The 20,937-nt window shown below is 42.3% G+C and overlaps 1 protein-coding gene across 1 annotated transcript in view; it reads left to right on the forward strand.

The window, feature by feature from the left end:
* The window catches only part of grid1a (glutamate receptor, ionotropic, delta 1a), a 269,871-nt gene that overhangs the window by 158,923 nt on the left and 90,011 nt on the right, over positions 1-20,937 (forward strand). The window contains exon 3 of the mRNA XM_035532888.1: positions 14,158-14,442. Coding sequence (XP_035388781.1) covers positions 14,158-14,442 — 285 coding nt within the window. The remainder of the gene's footprint in view (positions 1-14,157; positions 14,443-20,937) is intronic.

The raw sequence follows: 20,937 nt of genomic DNA on the forward strand, positions 1-20,937 counted from the left end.
TCCGGCAGTTTAGAAAGCGCTCTTATTCTTCGTCTGGTACCTGTTACTAGAAGTGTGTTCTAAAAAAGAAGTGTGTACGCAGGCCCATCGGCGTGCGCGTATGCGCAAAGCCTGTAGTCGGCAAGATGATATCTAAATAAAATGTGAAATGTGCCTCCTAAACCTCCTAACCCTGATTTAGCTAATAGTCATAATGTTGCTAAAGATAAAATAACATTTCACGATAAAAGAGATTGAGATGCCATTCAATATTTTGTAAAGTTGGAGGTCGTGTGTCCGTCATAGCTCCTCAGTTATACGGCAGGTAAACGATCAGGTTTGACCGTTAGCTGGTCAGAGACACTGTCCATTCTTCTGTACAGGGACACCTATTCGTTAAGGACCTCCAGCCATTGAGAAGCCAGCTGTCCTCTGATACTGACTGGACACAGATGTGCTAAGGCTCTCTGGTTTCCTTACGCTGGGATCCTTCTGGCCACCGACACGAGGAAATGAATCTAATCTTTTTGAAGAGCTCCATCTTCTCGTATCTGTCCGTGGGAACCTGTCTCAGTGGACAGTGTGTGCAGGAGACCACCAGGAGACGGTTGTCCTAGTGGCCTGCACGTAGGTTCATATACTCGTGAACCCAACACACACACACACACACACACACACAAAGGTTTGAAGAACTGTTAGGCTTTCAGTCAGCCAGCTTTAATGTCTTGATGCTTTGAGTTTAAAGGACCTCTTGGTAAGTCTTGAGTCTGTTTCTTATTAATGAATAATATCCACTGGCACTGAATTCAATTATTATGTGACACTTAATTTGCAGCTGTTTAACTCAACCATGTTTCTATTAACATTTTAGAATAGCATAATTACTGTGCATAAACACATAGCCTACTCATTTATTAGACCCCAAACTTAATTCATACTTTCAGAATATTTAGTGTAGTTATCCAATGATTTAGTGACCCCTGTACAACCAACCCAAGCAATAGTACTGCTACAGATTCTCCTATTTACCTTTATATAACCTCTATTTTAAAAGTGGGACTGTTCGATTGTTAGCAGAACAGAGCACACCTGTAAATTACATGCTGTCAAGCTCACTTGAAAGGTCTTGGTTCCACCCAGTGCTCACACCATACACTCCCCTCCTCTTTACTGCTGCATAAAGCCCTTAGTTTTATCCGCTAAATAATTTATCTGATAGTTATTCATGTTTGCATAGCAGGCCTGTTATGAAGCCATCAAACAGGCATCAAGTATAATATACAACATCATTTATTAATATGCCCTCTCAATAGAGTGGATACATCAACACCACCAAACAAAATCACATGGCACACTACAAGGCCAGGGGGAAACCATAACACAGCACCCAGACTTTCTCTTCTCATCAATCATATATAATAATTATTCATGCATTTTTATGCTTTGTACGTGAAATGCAATTTGGTACATCTTCCCAATATAGCTGTGTGTTTAGGGACACGTCAGTGTGTCATGTGTATGGTATAATGGCCATGTAAGCAGGATTTAATGAGGATAATGTGCAAATGAAGGGAAAAGCTGAGAAAGTTGTGGTGTGTGTATATATAAACATATAACTCTATGTTTCCATAGTGGACAAGCCAATTATTTTTAACCAGGTGACCATTATTTATATATATATATATATATATATATATATATATATATATATATATATATATATATATATATATATATATATAAATGGAGAGAGAGAGAGAGAGAGAGAGAGAGAGAGAGAGATTCATCAAAATTCCAGAGAAACAGAACATTTCAGGCAGAAGTCCTTCATCAGTTTTGAAAGCTAAGTGCTGCTGTATATATATATATATATATATATATATATATATATATATATATATATGAGACCTACTGGCCATTTTATGAGGTACATGAACGTGCTAGAACTGGGTTTGATCCGCTTTTGCCTTCAGAACTGCATTAATTCTCTGTGGCATTGATTCACTAAGGTGCTGGAAATGTTCCTCAGAGACTTCGGTCCATACTGGCATAGCAACACCACACAGGTTCTGCAGGTTTGTCAGCCGCACATCCGTGCCATGAATCTCCAATTCTACCACGTCGCAGAGATGCTCTACTGGACTGAGGTCTTGTGACTGCAGAGGGCGTTTTAGTTCAGCGAACTCATGTCCAATAAACCAGTTTGAGAAGATTTGTGACATGGTGCGTTGTCATGTTTGAAGTGTCCATCAGACGATGGGGACACTGTGGTCATAAAGGGAAAGACATGGTCAGCAACAATAGTCAGGTAGGCCGTGGCATTTAAACAATTCTCATTTGGGATTAAAGGCCAAGAAAATCTCCCCCACACCATTACACCACCAGAAACCCGAACTGTTACATGGCGGGATGCTTGTCACATTCTGACCCTACCATCCGAATGTCAAAGCAGAAATCGAGACTCAATAGACCAGGCAACGTTTCTTAAAAATCTTTTATTGTCCAGTTTTGGTGAGCCTGTGTGAATTGTAACCTCAGTTGCCCGTTCTTAGCTGAGAGGAATGTCACCTGCTGTGGTCTTCTGCTGCTGTAGTCTGTCTGCTTCAAGGTCCTCGTGTTGTGTGTTCATAGGTGTTCTTCTGAACATCTCGGGGTGTTTGAGTTACTGATGCCTTTCTATCAGCTCAAACCAGTCTGGCTGATCTCGTCATACCTCTGGCATCAGCGAGGCATTTTCACCCAGAGAACTGCAGCTCACTGGATGCTTTCTCGTTTTCTGTCCGTTCTCTGTAAGCCCTAGAGATGGATGTGTGTGAAAATGTCTGTAGATCAGCAGTTTCTGAAATTCTTGGACTAGCCCTCCTAGAACCAACGACATGCCACGTTCTATCCAGAAACGCTACAGTCTCTGCAATCTCTAGAAAAACGTCCGTTCTATTCGACGTATTGTAACGGTGAGGAGGTGGACATGAGTGAGATTTATTATGGGCAAATTCAAAATCAGAATCGTTGTAGCAGTCCAGGGTCATAGAGCCGACACAGAAAGTACAGGGATACATGGTCAAACGATCAAAAACACATAAAAGCAAACAGGGGAAGCAGGCCATAACAGTGGCTAGGAAACACGAAGGCTAGGATAACAGAACAGCTTAACATAAAGGCTTTGAAACACAGACAGGCTTTCAGACTTCCACCAAACACATAAATGCAACCATTCAAATAAATAATGAACAGCCAAGACACAGGGAACACCACAGGGTTTAAATACATGAACTTAACAAGACCAGAAACAAGGGACAGGTGTCGAAAATCAAACGAGGGGCGGAGAAAACGAAACTACGGCATGGAACTAAAATACACCAGACAGGGAAAACATGGAACACGGAAGATGGGAGGAACTAATCGTTACACATATCTCCCTCCAGACAGGTGGACAGAACTGATTGCTTTGATCAGGGGTTGTCCTGCTTTATTCTGGACACTCACGCACAGACTCATTTAACAGAACATGATACCAATGAGTAATGTTTTTAAATCTTAGTATTCTATATAACCTCCAGAAAGGAGCTTTTGGAAGTAGATGTTGCCAAACCAGGGGCCCTTGAGCTCAGAGACACCACCACAGGTCCCCCATTTGCAATTGTTCCACCTGCTGAAGGGAAGGTGATCATCACCCCATCTGGCAGTCCAGTCTCCCAGAAGGACCTTCAGCTCACCTCTTGGTATGTCATCACTGGTATCTTGGAGAAAATCCGTGTGGACTGGTGAGACCAGAACTGAACTTTTGGGTCTTGATGCTAAATGTTGTGTTTGGGGCAAAACTAACAGAATAGGTTTGGACTGAGAGCACACCAGCTCTAAAGCAGCATCGCTGGGGCAACAGAATCTTCTGGTGGATGGGGTACTTCTCTGTTACTGGGGCTTGAACAGAAGGGAAAATGGAAGGTGCAAAGTAAGGACGACACTGGAGAAAACCCGCAGTGCTCTGCCCGAACACTGGGACATTGGGAAAGAGTTACTCTCACATAGGACAGTGACCTGAACCGTCCTGCCAAACCCACAGTGCAGTTGCTTAAAATGTAAAGTTTAAAGTCTCAGAGACAAAGTCCTGAGGTCTCGCATCTCCTGAGCATCTGTGACTTCTTTGCCTGTGAAACTATCGCTCACAACCAATTCACATTCAGTTTGCTAAGAAGAATGGACACGACATCCAGTATTGAGGGTTCCTTTTACGACTCGCATTCACATGTTTCATATTCATAAATGTGAACATTCATGGGTCAGAATAAATGTACACCTCTCATTAAAATGTCTCCGGTGTGACCTAGTAGAGACACGATTTCACTTCCATGCATAAAAAAAGGACAAGTACTAACAATTACTGTTAGCATTCTAAAAGAACCATAAAATGCTGGCTTTACACTGAGGAATTATGACAATTACGCTGTCCTATTGCGTAATTATGCAGAATGTCATCATTTTCTAGCATGGTAGGTTTATCAGTGGAAACGGATTGCCATTAGCGGCTGCTTCTACAGAAGCTATTGTTCCTGGGATCCTTACAACAGATCATCAACAAATGAAACATGCAATTATAATTCAGTTCAAATGTAATTTAATTAATAAAAATGCAGAACTTAATTGCTGATTTGCCTTTTCCAATTTTTGTTATTATATTCTCAAGTTGTGTTCACTGTTTTGGACATTATAAATGATTAACTATTGTAATTCCTTATTTCATTCTCAGTAATTCCTCCATCTATATGCAATTTTAACATTCAGTAGTACATTTGAGTTTGAACACTTTTTGTTTTAGATATATTTAACACAACATTTTCTTTGTTTAAAATATGAGCTATCTGTATACAGTGATGCATAGCATTAATCTTGCTATTTCCAAATGTAAGAGTAAGTTGTTTACATATAGGAACAGTCCTAGACTCCATCCTTTAGGGACTCCCCAGTTTACTATCAGGCAAGCTTCCATTATAAAACTCTCTGAGCTCTGTTTGTCAATAGCTGTGTATTCTAGACCAAAGCAGGAATATTTTGTAAACACATTTTCTTACCCCAGGGTCCAGCTTATGAAACTTTAATTATTATTATTGCTGTTACATTATGGTCACTGCATTCTATTTGCACTGATATGGCTTTAGAACACAATTCTGTCATGTTTGTATAAATATGGTCTATGAGAGTTAAAGTTTTTAAACTTTTCCTACTGATTGTTCTTGTTCACTGAGTGGTATATTCCCAGCATTTAGCACATTTAGGGAATGTGCTTTGAGTGGGCATCAATATTTATGTCACCTACAACATCACGTTCTGTGTTTATGTCTAAAACAGCGTGGTGGTGGCAGCATCTCACAAGTGACTTTCACAGTTACCATGACACAGCATACAGTCTACCATGACATTTTAAATGAGACAGCATCTTGTAGAGTGTTAAATACAGTGTACAGTCTACCATGACACAGCGTACAGTCTACTATGATACAGCATACAGTCTACTATGGCATTTACGGTGACACAGCATCTTGTATAGTGTTACATACAGCAAGTGTAGAAGCATGCTATAACAGCACAGTGTAAAGCTGTCCTAACGCAACCATTACTCAGTGGTTGACAGCAGAGTAACAGAAGGCACTGGCCTGCAGGTGTTGTGGATAATGCAGTTGTTATTATGTGCTGATTAAGCATACTTAATTTGAATAGCCACACTTATTATGTAGTCATATGCTAATACAGAAAGAGCATTCATTTCCACTTCTGCTAAATGTGCTGAAACATGGCAAAAAAAATCACAGTTCCTAGTTGTAACACATAAAAAGTGAAAGAGCTCCAATAGTGTGAAGACCTTTTTTCGTCAAAGTCTGTAGACAAACAGCTGTTTATCAACGCTGCTTATCAAGCTTAGAAAATGAAATGGCTTTTTGTATAATACTAAATATCCTCCATTACATATTAATGAAAACAAACTGTCCAAAGTGGAAAAATAATACAGCCAGTGTGAACAGATCTAGCTCTGTATTAGGCTGTATATGGAGATTAGGTGTGTCCCACACGCTGGTGGCTGGTGAGCTGAAACATCGCCTGCTACTGTGGAGATTTTGCAGATGAGAACTAATGAGTGTGGTGTTTATAGATGAGCACTGATGAGTGTGGTGTTTATAGATGAACACTAATGTGTGGTGTTTATAGATGAGAATTGATGAGAGTGGTGTTTATAGATGAGAGCTCATGAGTGGTGTTTATAGATGAGAGTCATGAGAATGGTATTTATAGATGAGAGCTAATGAGAGTGGTGTTTATAGATCAGAGTCATGAGTGTGGTGTTTATAGATGACGGCTCATGAGAGTGGTGTTTATGGATGAGAGCGCATGAGAGTGGTGTTTATGGATGAGAGCTCATGAGAGTGGTGTTTATAGATGAGAGCTCATGAGAATGGTGTTTATAGATGACAGCTCATGAGTGTGGTGTTTATGGATGAGAGCTCATGAATGTGGTGTTTATGGATGAGAGCACATGAAAGTGGTGTTTATGGATGAGAGCGCATGAGAGTGGTGTTTATAGATGAGAGCTCATGAGAATGGTGTTTATAGATGACAGCTCATGAATGTGGTGTTTATGGATGAGAGCTCATGAAAGTGGTGTTTATGGATGAGAGCACATGAGAGTGGTGTTTATGGATGAGAGCGCATGAGAGTGGAGTTTATGGATGTGTTCTGGAGTGATTCAGAAGGCTTTGTCTGCACATTTTCTATACATTTTCCTTCATTCACTCATTTTCTCATTCTCTCTGCTACACTACAATATTTTCCACATTATTATATTTGAACTTCTTATCAGAATTTACTATTTCTACAATGTTCACCATTAAAGGTTGAACAATCACAATAAATTATAATCCCCTCCTCTTCTAAAGAAAGGCTGAAGACTCTTAATAAATTAAAATCTCGTAAAGAAAGGTTGAACAAACGCTATAAATTATAATGGCCTGCTCTTCCCCCTTTATCTCATAGGGAGCAGCAAGTCCTCTATTCTTCTACTGCTACCTCACAGAGAGCTGAGGAGACCCTGTTCTTGTATCACTATCTCACAGAGAGCTGAGGAGACCCTGTTCTTGTATCACTATCTCACAGAGAGAGTTGAGGAAACCCTGTTCTTGTATCACTATCTCACAGAGAGCTGAGGAGACCCTGTTCTTGTATCACTATCTCACAGAGAGAGTTGAGGAAACCCTGTTCTTGTATCACTATCTCACAGAGAGCTGAGGAGACCCTGTTCTTGTATCACTATCTCACAGAGAGCTGAGGAGACCCTGTTCTTGTATCACTATCTCACAGAGAGAGTTGAGGAGACCCTGTTCTTGTATCACTATCTCACAGAGAGCTGAGGAGACCCTGTTCTTGTATCACTATCTCACAGAGAGAGTTGAGGAGACCCTGTTCTTGTATCACTATCTCACAGAGAGAGTTGAGGAGACCCTGTTCTTGTATCACTATCTCACAGAGAGCTGAGGAGACCCTGTTCTTGTATCACTATCTCACAGAGAGAGTTGAGGAGACTCTGTTCTTGTATCACTATCTCACAGAGAGCTGAGGAGACCCTGTTCTTGTATCACTATCTCACAGAGAGCTGAGGAGACCCTGTTCTTGTATCACTATCTCACAGAGAGAGTTGAGGAAACCCTGTTCTTGTATCACTATCTCACAGAGAGCTGAGGAGACCCTGTTCTTGTATCACTATCTCACAGAGAGCTGAGGAGACCCTGTTCTTGTATCACTATCTCACAGAGAGAGTTGAGGAAACCCTGTTCTTGTATCACTATCTCACAGAGAGCTGAGGAGACCCTGTTCTTGTATCACTATCTCACAGAGAGAGTTGAGGAGACCCTGTTCTTGTATCACTATCTCACAGAGAGCTGAGGAGACCCTGTTCTTGTATCACTATCTCACAGAGAGCTGAGGAGACCCTGTTCTTGTATCACTATCTCACAGAGAGAGTTGAGGAGACTCTGTTCTTGTATCACTATCTCACAGAGAGTTGAGGAGACCCTGTTCTTGTATCACTATCTCACAGAGAGAGTTGAGGAGACCCTGTTCTTGTATCACTATCTCACAGAGAGCTGAGGAGACCCTGTTCTTGTATCACTATCTCACAGAGAGCTGAGGAGACCCTGTTCTTGTATCACTATCTCACAGAGAGCTGAGGAGACCCTGTTTTTGTATCACTATCTCACAGATGATCTTTGCATTGTTTCTTGTTCATGAGTGGAGCATGATTAGGGCCAAACGTCTGATTTCTGCACTGCCCCTCTCCACCGACTGATTAAAGATGTGTCAACCCAAAAGACACTAAAGATGAAGTGCACACAGTTGATGTTCATATAAAAAGTGACCACTGTCTAGTATGATGTCATTTAATTCACTTATTGATTGATTGATTTTTGTCACAGATGTCTTTCCCTTTAATGAAACAAAGAGCTACACATTTTTGCACATTTATTTCTTAAGTGTCTCTCTCTCTCTCTCCTGTCTTGTAGAGCACTTAAGCAGTTAGCCTTCTACTGTGTTTACTACAGACAAACGTGTTTACTACAGAGACAAGCATGTTTACTACAGAGACAAATGTGTTTACTACAGACAAATGTGTTTACTACAGAGACAAATGTGTTTACTCCAGTGACAAACATGTTTATTACAGTGACAAAACGTGTTAACTACAGAGACAAACGTGTTTACTCAAGACACAAATGTGTTTACTACAGTGACAAACCTGTTTACTACAGAGACAATGGTGTTCTTAATAGGTTGAACTTCTTTACATGTAACACCAGTAAACAGTAAACACTGTACATTAAGCACATTAAGTAAACACTGTAAACACATCACATTGTAGCTCCTCATACAAAAAACAGCTTCGTTTAATCTTACATTACCTGCATGTGGGACATAACAGATTAAACAGAAATAAGATGTCTCATACATCAGCTGAAAAGAGTTATAATTATAATAACAAATAACTCATTCACAGAAATAATTGTGGGTTTAAAAGATTGAAATTGTTTGATTGAGTAATTCCCAGTGCTTTCAAGCCAAATCCACTAACAAAGTCCATTCACATACAAGACTAAATAACCATTGAATGGAGAATTGCAATAATATATTAAACGGAAATTTTAAATATATTAATGACCTTTTACCCTTTACAGTGAGTTAATTTTGCCTGGCAAAGGTTAATCTATGTTTCTGAAAACTGTTCCATATGTACACAGTGTGGATCCCATTTAATTTCAATGTTCTGAGTCATGGAAGTAGAAGAGGTTTTGAGACAAGAGAAAACCATGATAAACCGCATATTAAATGGAAGCAGACTGACGGAAGGTTAATTAATTATCCTGCAGAAACAGGCCAGGGCCTCGATTCTCCAAAGTGTGTTAGCACTGGGATATACTCAAACAGGCCTCGCAGAAAACACACACAGGTATTCCCTCTCGCTCTCATTCCATGAGGAAGTAAGACCCTCCCTCTCTCTCCCTCTTTCTCCCTCTCTCCATCTCTCTCTCTCTCTCTCTCTCTCTCTACATCTCTCATTTAATGATGATGGTTTTATTACCCATTGAGGAAACACAGTGGTGCATGTGTATAACACAGACTAGTTGTTTTCCAATTAGGAGAGGTTCGTGTTTTTGAAATATTACTTTAATTCTTTTAAGCACCACATAAACATTTATTCACACTCACACACACACACACACACACACACACACACACACACACACACACACACACACACACACACACTCACACACACACACACACACGCACACACGCACACTCACACACTCACACACACACACACACACACACACACACACACACACACACACACACACACACAATCACCTCGTCATAAGCATCTTGCTTTTCTTTTGGTTTATTTTTCTTTTTGCAAATTATGTGTCATTGCTTTGGTTACAAATCACACATCCCTGATATTACATGACATTACAGCCCTGATTACATGTGTCTTATTTTAAAGGCTAAAGCTTGAGTATTAGACAGTATTAATACTATTAGTATACTAAGAGTATACTAATACTCTAGTATACTACACGAATATGAATAGAACGTTACAGTCGTTAAAAAGGGCTGATTTGCAGTAAATACATTATCAGGAGGTGGAGTTAGTGTTACGGTGTGGGTACCAGAGAGAAGACCCGGGTCACGGGTGCGAGTCTCTGCATCAGAAGGCATTTAATGAAAATGAAAGTAAAATAAGATCACTGAAATATGACCAGTTAGACAAACCGATACACACTGTACTCCGACAGCTGGAGACGACCGAGTCAGGCAACACTGGGGTTTATATTTGTCCACTGTATGCTGTGCCATTTGCTAAAAAAATACACACACGCGCACACGCGTGACACGTCACAAAAACATCGACATATAGCCACGTGGCAATTATTCGGGCTATCGCTGTGTGACACTGCTGTCTAAGCTACCCCTGTTCTGATTACAGGGGCAGTTGTAGGAAGTTCTGACCCTGATGTTCTGATTACAGGGGCAGTTGTGGGAAGTTCTGACCCTGATGTTCTAGTTACAGGGGCAGTTGTAGGAAGTTCTGACCCTGATGTTCTGATTACATGGGCAGTTGTAGGAAGTTCTGACCCTGATGTTCTGATTACAGGGGCAGTTGTAGGAAGTTCTGACCCTGATGTTCTGATTACAGGGGCAGTTGTAGGAAGTTCTGACCCTGATGTTCTGATTACAGGGGCACTTGTAGGACGTTCTGACCCTGATGCCAGTGCACCAGCTTTTCTACTTGGTAGCTGTAGATGCCCCTCCCCCACCCATGTGATAAAGACCAGTGAACCACAGAGGAAGCAGTACAGGACAGAGACACCCACACACACACACACACACACACACTTACGCATTTATTGAGCTCTAATGTAGCCCTGTGCTGTCTTTCGGGAGATAAATTTTATATTTGTCACATTAATAATGTTGTCGCAGTCCAGCACACACATGTACACACTATCCTCATTTGGCAGAGCTACTCATAACTCAGAATTGAAAACATAAATATGCGTAAATATGCATCACATTTATAATCATTTGATTTTTCCCTCAAGTGCATTGTCCTCCAATCACATCTCACTGTGTAATTATAATATATAGTATTTCTCAAACGTATACAGTACTTGGCAAAACAGTTTCATACTTGGGTTCACGTGTGCATCAGGCCAAGAAGCATAACAATGAAACTGTGACATCCTGACAGTGTCCTGATCATGTCCTGACCACATCCTGAACAGGGAGGGCTTAAGCTCACACACTGCCACGAGCACGAAACGTGACTCTCACGTGTCACACTTCTCTTTACGTGAACACTGACTACCTACACTTGTTGCCATTAGCCTGCCAATCACCCTAAAGATTCCAGTCGCGGCATATGAATTCAATTCCCTGTGATGTCTTGTTTTCCCAGGGGCCAGTCTCCTAAAGCGTCCGCCTGTCAGGTTTTCCTAAAGCGCTGCATTCAGATGTGTTGTCCTACAGTCCTGAGAGCTTTCCCGCGCTGCTGAAATTGAACAGGCTGTGACTCTCTCTCTCTCTCTCTCTCTCTCTCTCTCTCTCTCTCTCTCTCTCTCTCTCTCTCTCTCTCTCTCTCTCAGACACCTTTGTTCTGGATTCCCCGGGCCCGTCGAGTAATTTTGCACTCCACATGCCCTGCTTGTCTTCAGTAGCTGATCCTGCGCTCCAGTCTGCTTGATGTGTTTTGAACGTGCAATTTAATATTTCATCTGTGCTCTGCCATAGACACATATGAACCAGATGCTGTCTTCACAGACGCAAGTGCTCACTCTGGTGATGGCAGTTACCTGTTTGGATATACAAACTAGATGAATTAATTTATAGCAGAAACAAACTCAGAGAATCACTCTGGTCTGTATGTGAACATGCAGCTCTTAAGTGTGTGTAACCGACTCTAATGCCATTATTAAGTCCCCCCTATAAAACAACATATAACAATATTGCTCATTTCTATATGTTTGCACTATATTGGGTGCACTCTTCTGAAGTCTTGTCTTAAAAATGCAGTTTCGTATGGGTGCGCTTTAATGCTCAACTGCGTTCTCATGTATATCGGTGAGTGTACTGTTTATGTGTTCAAGATTTATGCACTAAAACTGTTGTGTTCTTGCATCAAGAGTCATACGTACGTACTGACATCACACTGAACATGCAGGCCAATAGGATGTGAGCTCCAGGGCAGATTTACGGCAGGCAGGGAAACGACGTAAACAGCGCAGTGGCTTTGGTTTGTATGTCTGGCTCTCAGAGCTGGAGTCCAGGCTTCACGTCCTGGGTGTGTGTACATTTTCTCCCACAGTCCAGAAGGATTATGTTAGATCAGAATTGGCTACCCTAAAAAAATTGTTCAGGTGTCTGTATGGCCCTCTGTCCTGGGTGATGTCCTCTCTCCCAGTGGTAACTGGTGCTCTGTCCTGGGTGATGTCCTCTCTCCCAGTGGTAACTGGTGCTCTGTCCTGGGTGATGTCCTCTCTCCCAGTGGTGGACGGTGCTTTGTCCTGGGTGGTGTCTTCTCTCCCAGTGGTGGATGGTGCTCTGTCCTGGGTGGTGTTCTCTCTTCTCTGTGCCTGATACAGTTCCTCAGGGGGCTGTGGTTTCTGGTTAAGAGTACATAGTGTGTGTGTGTTTGTGTCCCAGGGGCCTGTGGTTTCCAGTTGAGAGAACACTGTGTGTGTGTGGGTATGGGTGTGGGTGGGTGGGTGTGTGTCCCAGTGGTGTGTGGTTTCTGCTTGAGAGTACACTGTGTGTTTCCCAGGGGTCTGTGGTTGCCATTTGAGAGTACACTTTGTATGTGTGTCTGTGTGTGTGTGTGTGTGTGTGTGTGTTGGGTGGGTGGGTGTGTGTGTCCCAGTGGTCTGTGGTTTCTGCTTGAGAGTACAGTGTGTGTGTGTGTGTGTGTGTGTGTGTGTGTGTGTGTGTGTGTGTGTGTGTGTGTGTGTGTGTGTGTGTGTGTGTGGGTGGGTGTGTGTGTGTCCCAGTGGTCTGTGGTTTCTGCTTGAGAGTACACTGTGTATGTGTGTCTGTGTGTGGGCGTGTGTGGGTGGGTGGGTGTGTGTCCCAGTGGTCTGTGGTTTCTGCTTGAGAGTACACTGTGTCTGTGTGCATGCTTGCATGCGTGCGTGCACGCGTGTGTGTGTGCGTGCGCGTGTGTGTGTGCGTGCGCGCGTGTGTGTGCGTGCGCGCGCCTGTGTGTGTGTGTGTGTGTGTGTGTGTGTGTGAGAGAGAGAGAGTACACTGTGTGCAGTTAGCTCCTGTGTCTCACTGGTGTGTTGATTATACATTGTCCTTGTTTTCTGAGAAAGGTGCTCTATAAGTGCAACTTCATTCATTAACCAGCCAGCAGGTGCAGGGTTGGTTACAGTATTCAGGCACTAACGAGGCACTAACGAGGCACTAACGAGGCACTAACGAGGCACTAACGAAGCTAAACCTGTACATGAGAAAATGGCAGAACTTCCATCAAGCAGGCTGGTGGCGCCAGGGTTATCGTCACGGCTACCGGCTTCCCTGAATGTGAATATGAGCAGGTGGTTGCTAGGATGCAGCTCTGCGCACTGTTGCACCAGCACAAGAGTCCCACGACAGTCTGGGCTGTTCACTCCCTCTTAATGTACTTCAGAAAGATTTCCATCTACTTTCTTTTAAACGTGAACAAGGGAGGACATAAATGTGAACGGGGAGTATTGCTAAGCCACTCCGTTTCTCTCTATAGGATGCAGAACGTTGCCGAGCAGGCCACACCCTGGTAACGTTATGTTGTCTGAGAACTGAGGAGATGTTGTCAGAATCCCTTTGTAATGAGGCTGTTCGTTTAGATGCTTGTTGCTCGTGATATTGCACAAATGTACATGCCTCTCCCATTTGCTAAAAAAAAACAAAAAACCCACAAAGCGTCCATTCTTCATATGCACTTATCTTTCACATTTGCCTTTTTATGGTGGCTTTTCACACATTCTCTCCCGTGATTTTTGCACTTTGCATCACTTGTCTATCTACCACTCCTCCGGCTAACCTCATTTGTCTGTCCCTGTTTCTGTGCGTGTGTGTGTGTGTGTGTGTGTGTTTATCTAGCCTGCGAGCTGATGAACCAGGGAATTCTGGCGCTGGTGTCGTCCACGGGCTGCACAGCAGCCAATGCCCTGCAGTCGCTCACAGACGCCATGCATATCCCACACCTGTTCGTCCAGAGGAGCGAAGACGGCGTACCGCGCACCGAGTGCCAACTCAACCCCAGCCCCGACGGAGAGCGCTACACGCTGGCGGCCCGGCCGCCGGTGCGCCTGGGCGACGTGGCACTCACCGTGGTCTCCGAGCTGCACTGGAGCAAGTTTATCATGTTCTACGACAGCGAGTACGGTGCGTGTCGTCTGCACAGCGCAAGCCAGACAGTAATGATGCTTTCAATGAACTGCACATAGATGTTGTTGCAGGCACTTTGGACTCGGAGGAGGACCAAACCAAAGAGAAATTTGCATACTGTAACTCAAGATTCAGGCATGTCTTTGAGCGTGCTTGTGATTTCATAGACAGTGAACAGCTGGAATTTTTTCCTTCACCAAAATATCAACACGCTGATGCACACGTCGCAAATGAAATATCAGCAGGCTTCCATGTCAGTGGTTTTAATTTTGGTTAAACATAATACTTTTCCTTTTATAAATCCCTCTAAAAGTCACAGTTTAATACACTGGGAGGTAATACTATGAATCAATTCTGACAGCAATAACTAGATAAATTGTTTATGGGTGTTATAAGCAAGGGTGGGGTGTGACAATTAGTTTTATCACAGCTCACTAGGGGCTGACATTTAAATTCAAGTAAAGAGACACTGCTGCCAGCATGTACAAAGCGCAGCTTTGGTTTCAGAGAGGCACTTTCTACACTGCAGACCTTTATGACCCAGTTCAGACCTGCAGCTCACCAGTAGTTTTCTACTCTTCTTCTTGTACCTTTGTCTGTCCTCGTAATTAGCAGTCACCTTCCTTCATATTAACTCTCATTAACGATCACATCTTTCAATCATATTCTGAATTCAAGTGTGTCTTCTTGTAAGTGGACCCAAGCTCCGAGCTGGGATTTTTAAAAATTATTTATTTAGCGTTTGCGAGCGTTTGTCTTTGCGTAAGGTCAGTGCGGCTGTACCTCTTCGCTGGGCTCTGATTTTTCAAAACTGTCACCTTTCATGGCGCAGCGCTAAAGGGTCAGATTTTTCCAGCCAGACCAGAAATGTCATGCCCCATGCTCCTCCCCGACGGCCGCTTGCCGCGCTAAACGTTCCGCAGTTACCAAATCACAAAGATGGAGAGATGTCTCACATCGCCAGTGGGAGTCTTTTGACCAAGCCAATCAGCGCAGGGCTTTCCTATGCCTATGCTATACTGAAGCGTCCTGTGTCCTGGCGCCCCCGCTGGTCTGGCCGTGGGACCGGGGCCTTGCATGGGAGCCGAGTTTGTGTTGAGACAAAGCGACAGAATGCGCGTCGGACGCGAGGCAGACCCCCCAAGGTCGATAATGGTATTATAGTGGATCTGATACTCATTTGTGGATAACAGCACATTTTGTACAACAGGTTTTCTCCCAGTGTCTGTGTATATGTCCTTTGCACAAAGATGGCACTGTTGTTTGGATTCGAGTTTAATATTGAAAATGTGCAGCCTGGAAAACAATAATATCATATACAACTTCCATGAACCTGGAGAAAGTAAAGTTTTCTAGCTCATAGTTTTAAACTAGTGACCATATAGCAGTGTGGTGTGCTTGGAAGTTCTCAGAAATTCTCGGAACATCTCAACACCGCACATTCAGCCTGGCCTGGTTTGACTTCCATGGGTGCCAAATTAGTGTGTGAAATTCCATTCATTTCATGCATCCCACTTTCAGGAATGCCCCATCAAGAACTGCATAGCTCTGCACACGCAAAGAGCAGAAACATGGCAACCCAGCTTGGAATCTGCCCCGGGTACAGGATGCAGCTCTCATTTAAGCCAGTGCTTCAATAAGAATGTTCCGGAGCCTACGTTCCGTGTGTTTTGAGTCCCGTGGATTTCACAGCAGAGAAACACAACATGACTCAAGACCTGTGCTGTCTGGTGGAATTTGGGAGTGTCGTGAATGACTTGAATGTATAACCGAAGTGTACACATGATCATATATATGTCTGCCTAAGGAGACTGCAACAAATACAAAAAAAATCTGACACTTACCTGAAGCCACTTACAGTTATGATTGAACACAACTTGAGTAATTGAGGGTTAAGGATCTTTTTCAGAGGCCTGACAGTGTGAGCCTGGTGGTATGAACTGGCAACCTTCTGATTACAAGTCAAGTACCTTAACCACTGAGTTACCACTACCCAAATACACACACACACACATCTGTAAAACACATAAACACACCTTTAGAACACCCCAGAAGTGGTAGAGTAGCCAAAAGCTGTACTCAAGTAAAAGTACTGTTACATTAAAATAATCATTTTTATTAAAAGTAAAAGTTTTCATTAAATTATCTGTTAAAACGACTCCTCAAGTAGTGTTACTTCATTAGAACTCATTTAATAAAATCACAAAACTTTGTGTGTGTGTGTGTGTGTGTGTGTGTGTGTGTGTGTGTGTGTGTTTGTGTGTGTGTGTGTGTGTGTGTGTGTGTGTGTGTGTGTGCGTATGTGTGTGTCCTACAAACTAAAATATGAGGTCCTCATAGTTCTTTTTACGCTGAATTCAAATATATTTCTCTCAGGTGTGGTTTTTAAGTTAATTTTACATTAAGTATATGTTACTTATTCATAAACATAACGATATGTGAGTGCAATCAGTTGAGACACATTTAATATTCTAGAAAGAAGGCGCTGATAATTATTGCTTTTGTTTTTTTTTTTCTGAGAGCCCACTGTGAGTTCCTAATACAGTTCTCATCTGTTATTATACTTTGCATATGTTACCCTCACTGAGAGTCTAAACGTATGACTTACACCTCTGCATGTGCGATGTAATGAAGGATGTTCGGCTTTCGGGTTCATGCCATGTAGTTCTTCCTGCTGATGTAGTAGGTGTCTCTAACGTGTGATAGAGCAAGAATGTGGGTTGCACTAAACCAATCTGAGCTATTCTAATCAAAAGTATTCCACGTTATTCTTCTTAGACTACACATAAAGTTGGTCTTAATCTTTTGTGTAGCTATTTTCATTCACGTTGAACAGCAGTGTTAAACTCTGTTTCTAGAGATCTACCGCCCAACACAGCAATCTAAAACACCTGAGCCAGTTAAGGTGAGACGCGCCTCGACAGCGTAATGACGCCAGACGCAGACTTGCCAGCGTAGGCTCAGACGAGGTCAGGCGTTGAGAGAGCAACGTACAGTAGTGGAGGCACCAGTGGACTTGATATAGTGGAGAACAGAACAAAGCACAGGTGACAGTAAACAGGTGCACAGGGGATTAGCGGATTGGGAACAGGAGAGGCATAAGGTGTGTGAGAGTGTGTGTCAGTGGGCGTGTCCCTCTGACTGGGTGCCCGCCACACAGTGACAGATAGCAGATTCTCGAAATAATTTTTTTTAAAGTTTTAGTATTTTACAGTTAAAGGCACAGTTAAAATTCTGTTGTGTCTGTGTTATACTGGTTCATTAAGTATGACTGAAAGATGTAATGTTCTGCTGAGATTTATTAGTTAATTAGCTAATAATTAATTTTCTTTCTCCTCTGTTGCCTTACCAATAACTTCTGTGCAATGAAGCGTTGTCTTCCTTATGGTCTTTAGTTTAGATGAAGCCCCCAAAACCATGGTGTACTAAACAGCAATTGGTATCTTAGAAGTGAGTCACACTTACTGCTCTGTGTGACACTTTGTTATTGTACTTTTAATAAGTTCCACTTAATTGACAGGACAAGTCCTGTAAAGGATGTCCTGTATGATTCGTGGTCTCCATGACGTCTTGGGACAGTGTGTCCAACTCGTTAAACTGCATGTTTCTGTCCTAAAAGGACAGTGTTATGGATATCGAGCTTCTGCAGAGTTACTGTGGCACATTCATGGGATATTCAGAGTATATTTACACAGTACCATACACATGATATTTCTCCTAGAATTGTGTTAATATGACATTCAATGCATGGGACTCCTTGTAAGAGATTAAGAAGTCTGGTTTAATAAACATTGAACGTGCGCATTAAATGTTTTAAGTATGTAATTTGAGAATATTCTTGTGTTTTTGCATCACTATGCAATTTGTCGATTGCACACTGAATAACAAAATGTTTTTTTCATTAAATTATTTATTCACTTTATATTATATATGTAATTCTAATACTTTTCTGTAACATGGTGCTGCCGACCACCATGGGCTTGTTTTAACTAACTGAATGGACATATCACAGCAGATGTTAAAAAAATGTTTCTCAGTGCATGACAGAATCCTGCAGAATTTCTACTGTGTTTTTAATTAATCAATAGTATTATACAAAATTGAAAGCAAACTGTCATTTGTCTCTTTGAAGAAAGTTACTTTTCTATTTCCTTCTCTGCTCAGCAGTGAGAAAGTTACTTTCCTATTTCCTTCTCTGCTCAGCAGTGTGAACCCTGACACACTAATTCTCCTAGGCAGAATACTGATGGAATTCTTGTTATACTTTTATGCTTTTGAACAAGAGACAGAGAGAGTCAGCAGCCTGTCAACAAAACTCTATGAATTTAAAGTTAATTATTCCACCCTGTTATTCCAACAGGTGCCCTGTTACCCAGTGTGAGTAGATCTCACAGCAGAATTACAGTATAAGCAGAGTTACAGTATGAACAGAGTTACAGTATGAGTAGAGCTCACAGTAGAGTTACAGTATGAGCAGAGTTACAGTATGAACAGAGCTCACATCAGAATTACAGTATGAGCAGAGCTCACAGCAGTTACAGTATGAGCAGAGCTCACAGCAGAGTTACAGTATGAACAGAGCTCACATAAGTTACAGTATGAGCAGAGCTCACAGCAGTTACAGTATGAGCAGAGCTCACAGTAGAGTTACAGTATGAGCAGAGTTTTAGTATGAGCAGAGATAGAGTATGAGTAGTGCTCACAGTAGAGTTACAATATGAGTAGAGCTCACAGCAGTGTTACAGTATGGACAGAGCTCACAGCAGAGTTACAGTATGACCAGAGGTCACAGTAGCATTACAGTATGAACAGAGCTCACAGCAGAGTTACAGTATGAGCAGAGTTACAGTATGAGTAGAGCTCACAGCAGAGTTACAGTATGAGCAGAGCTCACAGCAGAGTTACAGTATGAGCAGAGTTACAGTATGAGTAGAGCTCACAGCAGAGTTACAATATGAGCAGAGTTACAGTATGAGTAGAGCTCACAGCAGAGTTACAGTATGAGCAGAGTTACAGTATGAGTAGAGCTCACAGCAGAGTTACAGTATGAGCAGAGTTACAGTATGAACAGAGCTCACAGCAGAGTTACAGTATGAGCAGAGTTACAGTATGAGTAGAGCTCACAGCAGAGTTACAGTATGAGCAGAGCTCACAGCAGAGTTACAGTATGAGCAGAGTTACAATATGAGCAGAGTTACAGTATGAGTAGAGCTCACAGCAGAGTTACAGTATGAGCAGAGTTACAGTATGAGTAGAGCTCACAGCAGAGTTACAGTATGAGCAGAGTTACAGTATGAGTAGAGCTCACAGCAGAGTTACAGTATGAGCAGAGCTCACAGCAGAGTTACAGTATGAGCAGAGTTACAGTATGAGCAGAGTTACAGTATGAGTAGAGCTCACAGCAGAGTTACAGTATGAGCAGAGTTACAGTATGAGTAGAGCTCACAGCAGAGTTACAGTATGAGCAGAGTTACAGTATGAACAGAGCTCACAGCAGAGTTACAGTATGAGCAGAGTTACAGTATGAGCAGAGTTACAGTATGAGTAGAGCTCACAGCAGAGTTACAGTATGATCAGAGTTACAGTATGAGTAGAGCTCACAGCAGAGTTACAGTATGAGTAGAGCTCACAGCAGAGTTACAGGTGCTCTTCTGTAGACCTTGTCCCCAAGTATCTTCCAGAGGCTTTGTATTTTGGTTTTAGTTTGCTGTCATTTTGACATCCTCTCACAGCTGCAGGGCAAACACGGTAACAACGTGAATTATTCTCCTTCACATATGCTGTTCTATGGAGGTTTATATCTTCACTCCACCCCTCCACCAGTACAGGGCACACAGTTGTGTTTGTTTGGGAATATGCCCTTACTTTAGATTCAGGCTCCTATAAGCAAACCAAGCTCCAGCCCCAAATAATTTGCTTTGATTATTTTTGTGGCATCTGTATATAAGACCTTCATTCTCTCCACATTTACATTTGTGATCATTGACTAGGAGGCTGAAGGGGTGGTTTTAGTGAGTGAAATGGTGAGGTATGGTTACGTCTAACAGAGATAACAACACACTGGTAACAACGCAAGCACTTCTGATCCAGTGCTGTTCATTTCATGGTAAATAATTCTGAATAGAACCTCTTACTGGACCATTGCAGTACATTCACTGACATTTGCCCCAGTCAATCATTTGTGCCCCAGTGAATCTGGGGTTCTTTTGTCATGAAAATGCAACAAGGAATGTTTCGCAATGGGGGCTGTGTTCACGGAGCCTTTTAATGGCTTCTTGTAAATTCTTTCAGAACAAAGAGGCCATTACCCTGTAGTTGAAGTCGACTGTTTTGTTTGCTTGTTTGAATTTGCACCTGATACGATCTCGTGATTGTGTGCCTATATGAGGTATTATGAGACCATATATATCTTTTAGAGGACAGAGGAGCATTAACCTGGCCTTCACTCACACTTCCACATCTGTTATTCCAGCACAGGACTGCACATTAACG

This window comes from Electrophorus electricus, chromosome 13, assembly GCF_013358815.1.
Source record: "Electrophorus electricus isolate fEleEle1 chromosome 13, fEleEle1.pri, whole genome shotgun sequence".
Classification (NCBI taxonomy): Eukaryota; Metazoa; Chordata; class Actinopteri; order Gymnotiformes; family Gymnotidae; genus Electrophorus; species Electrophorus electricus.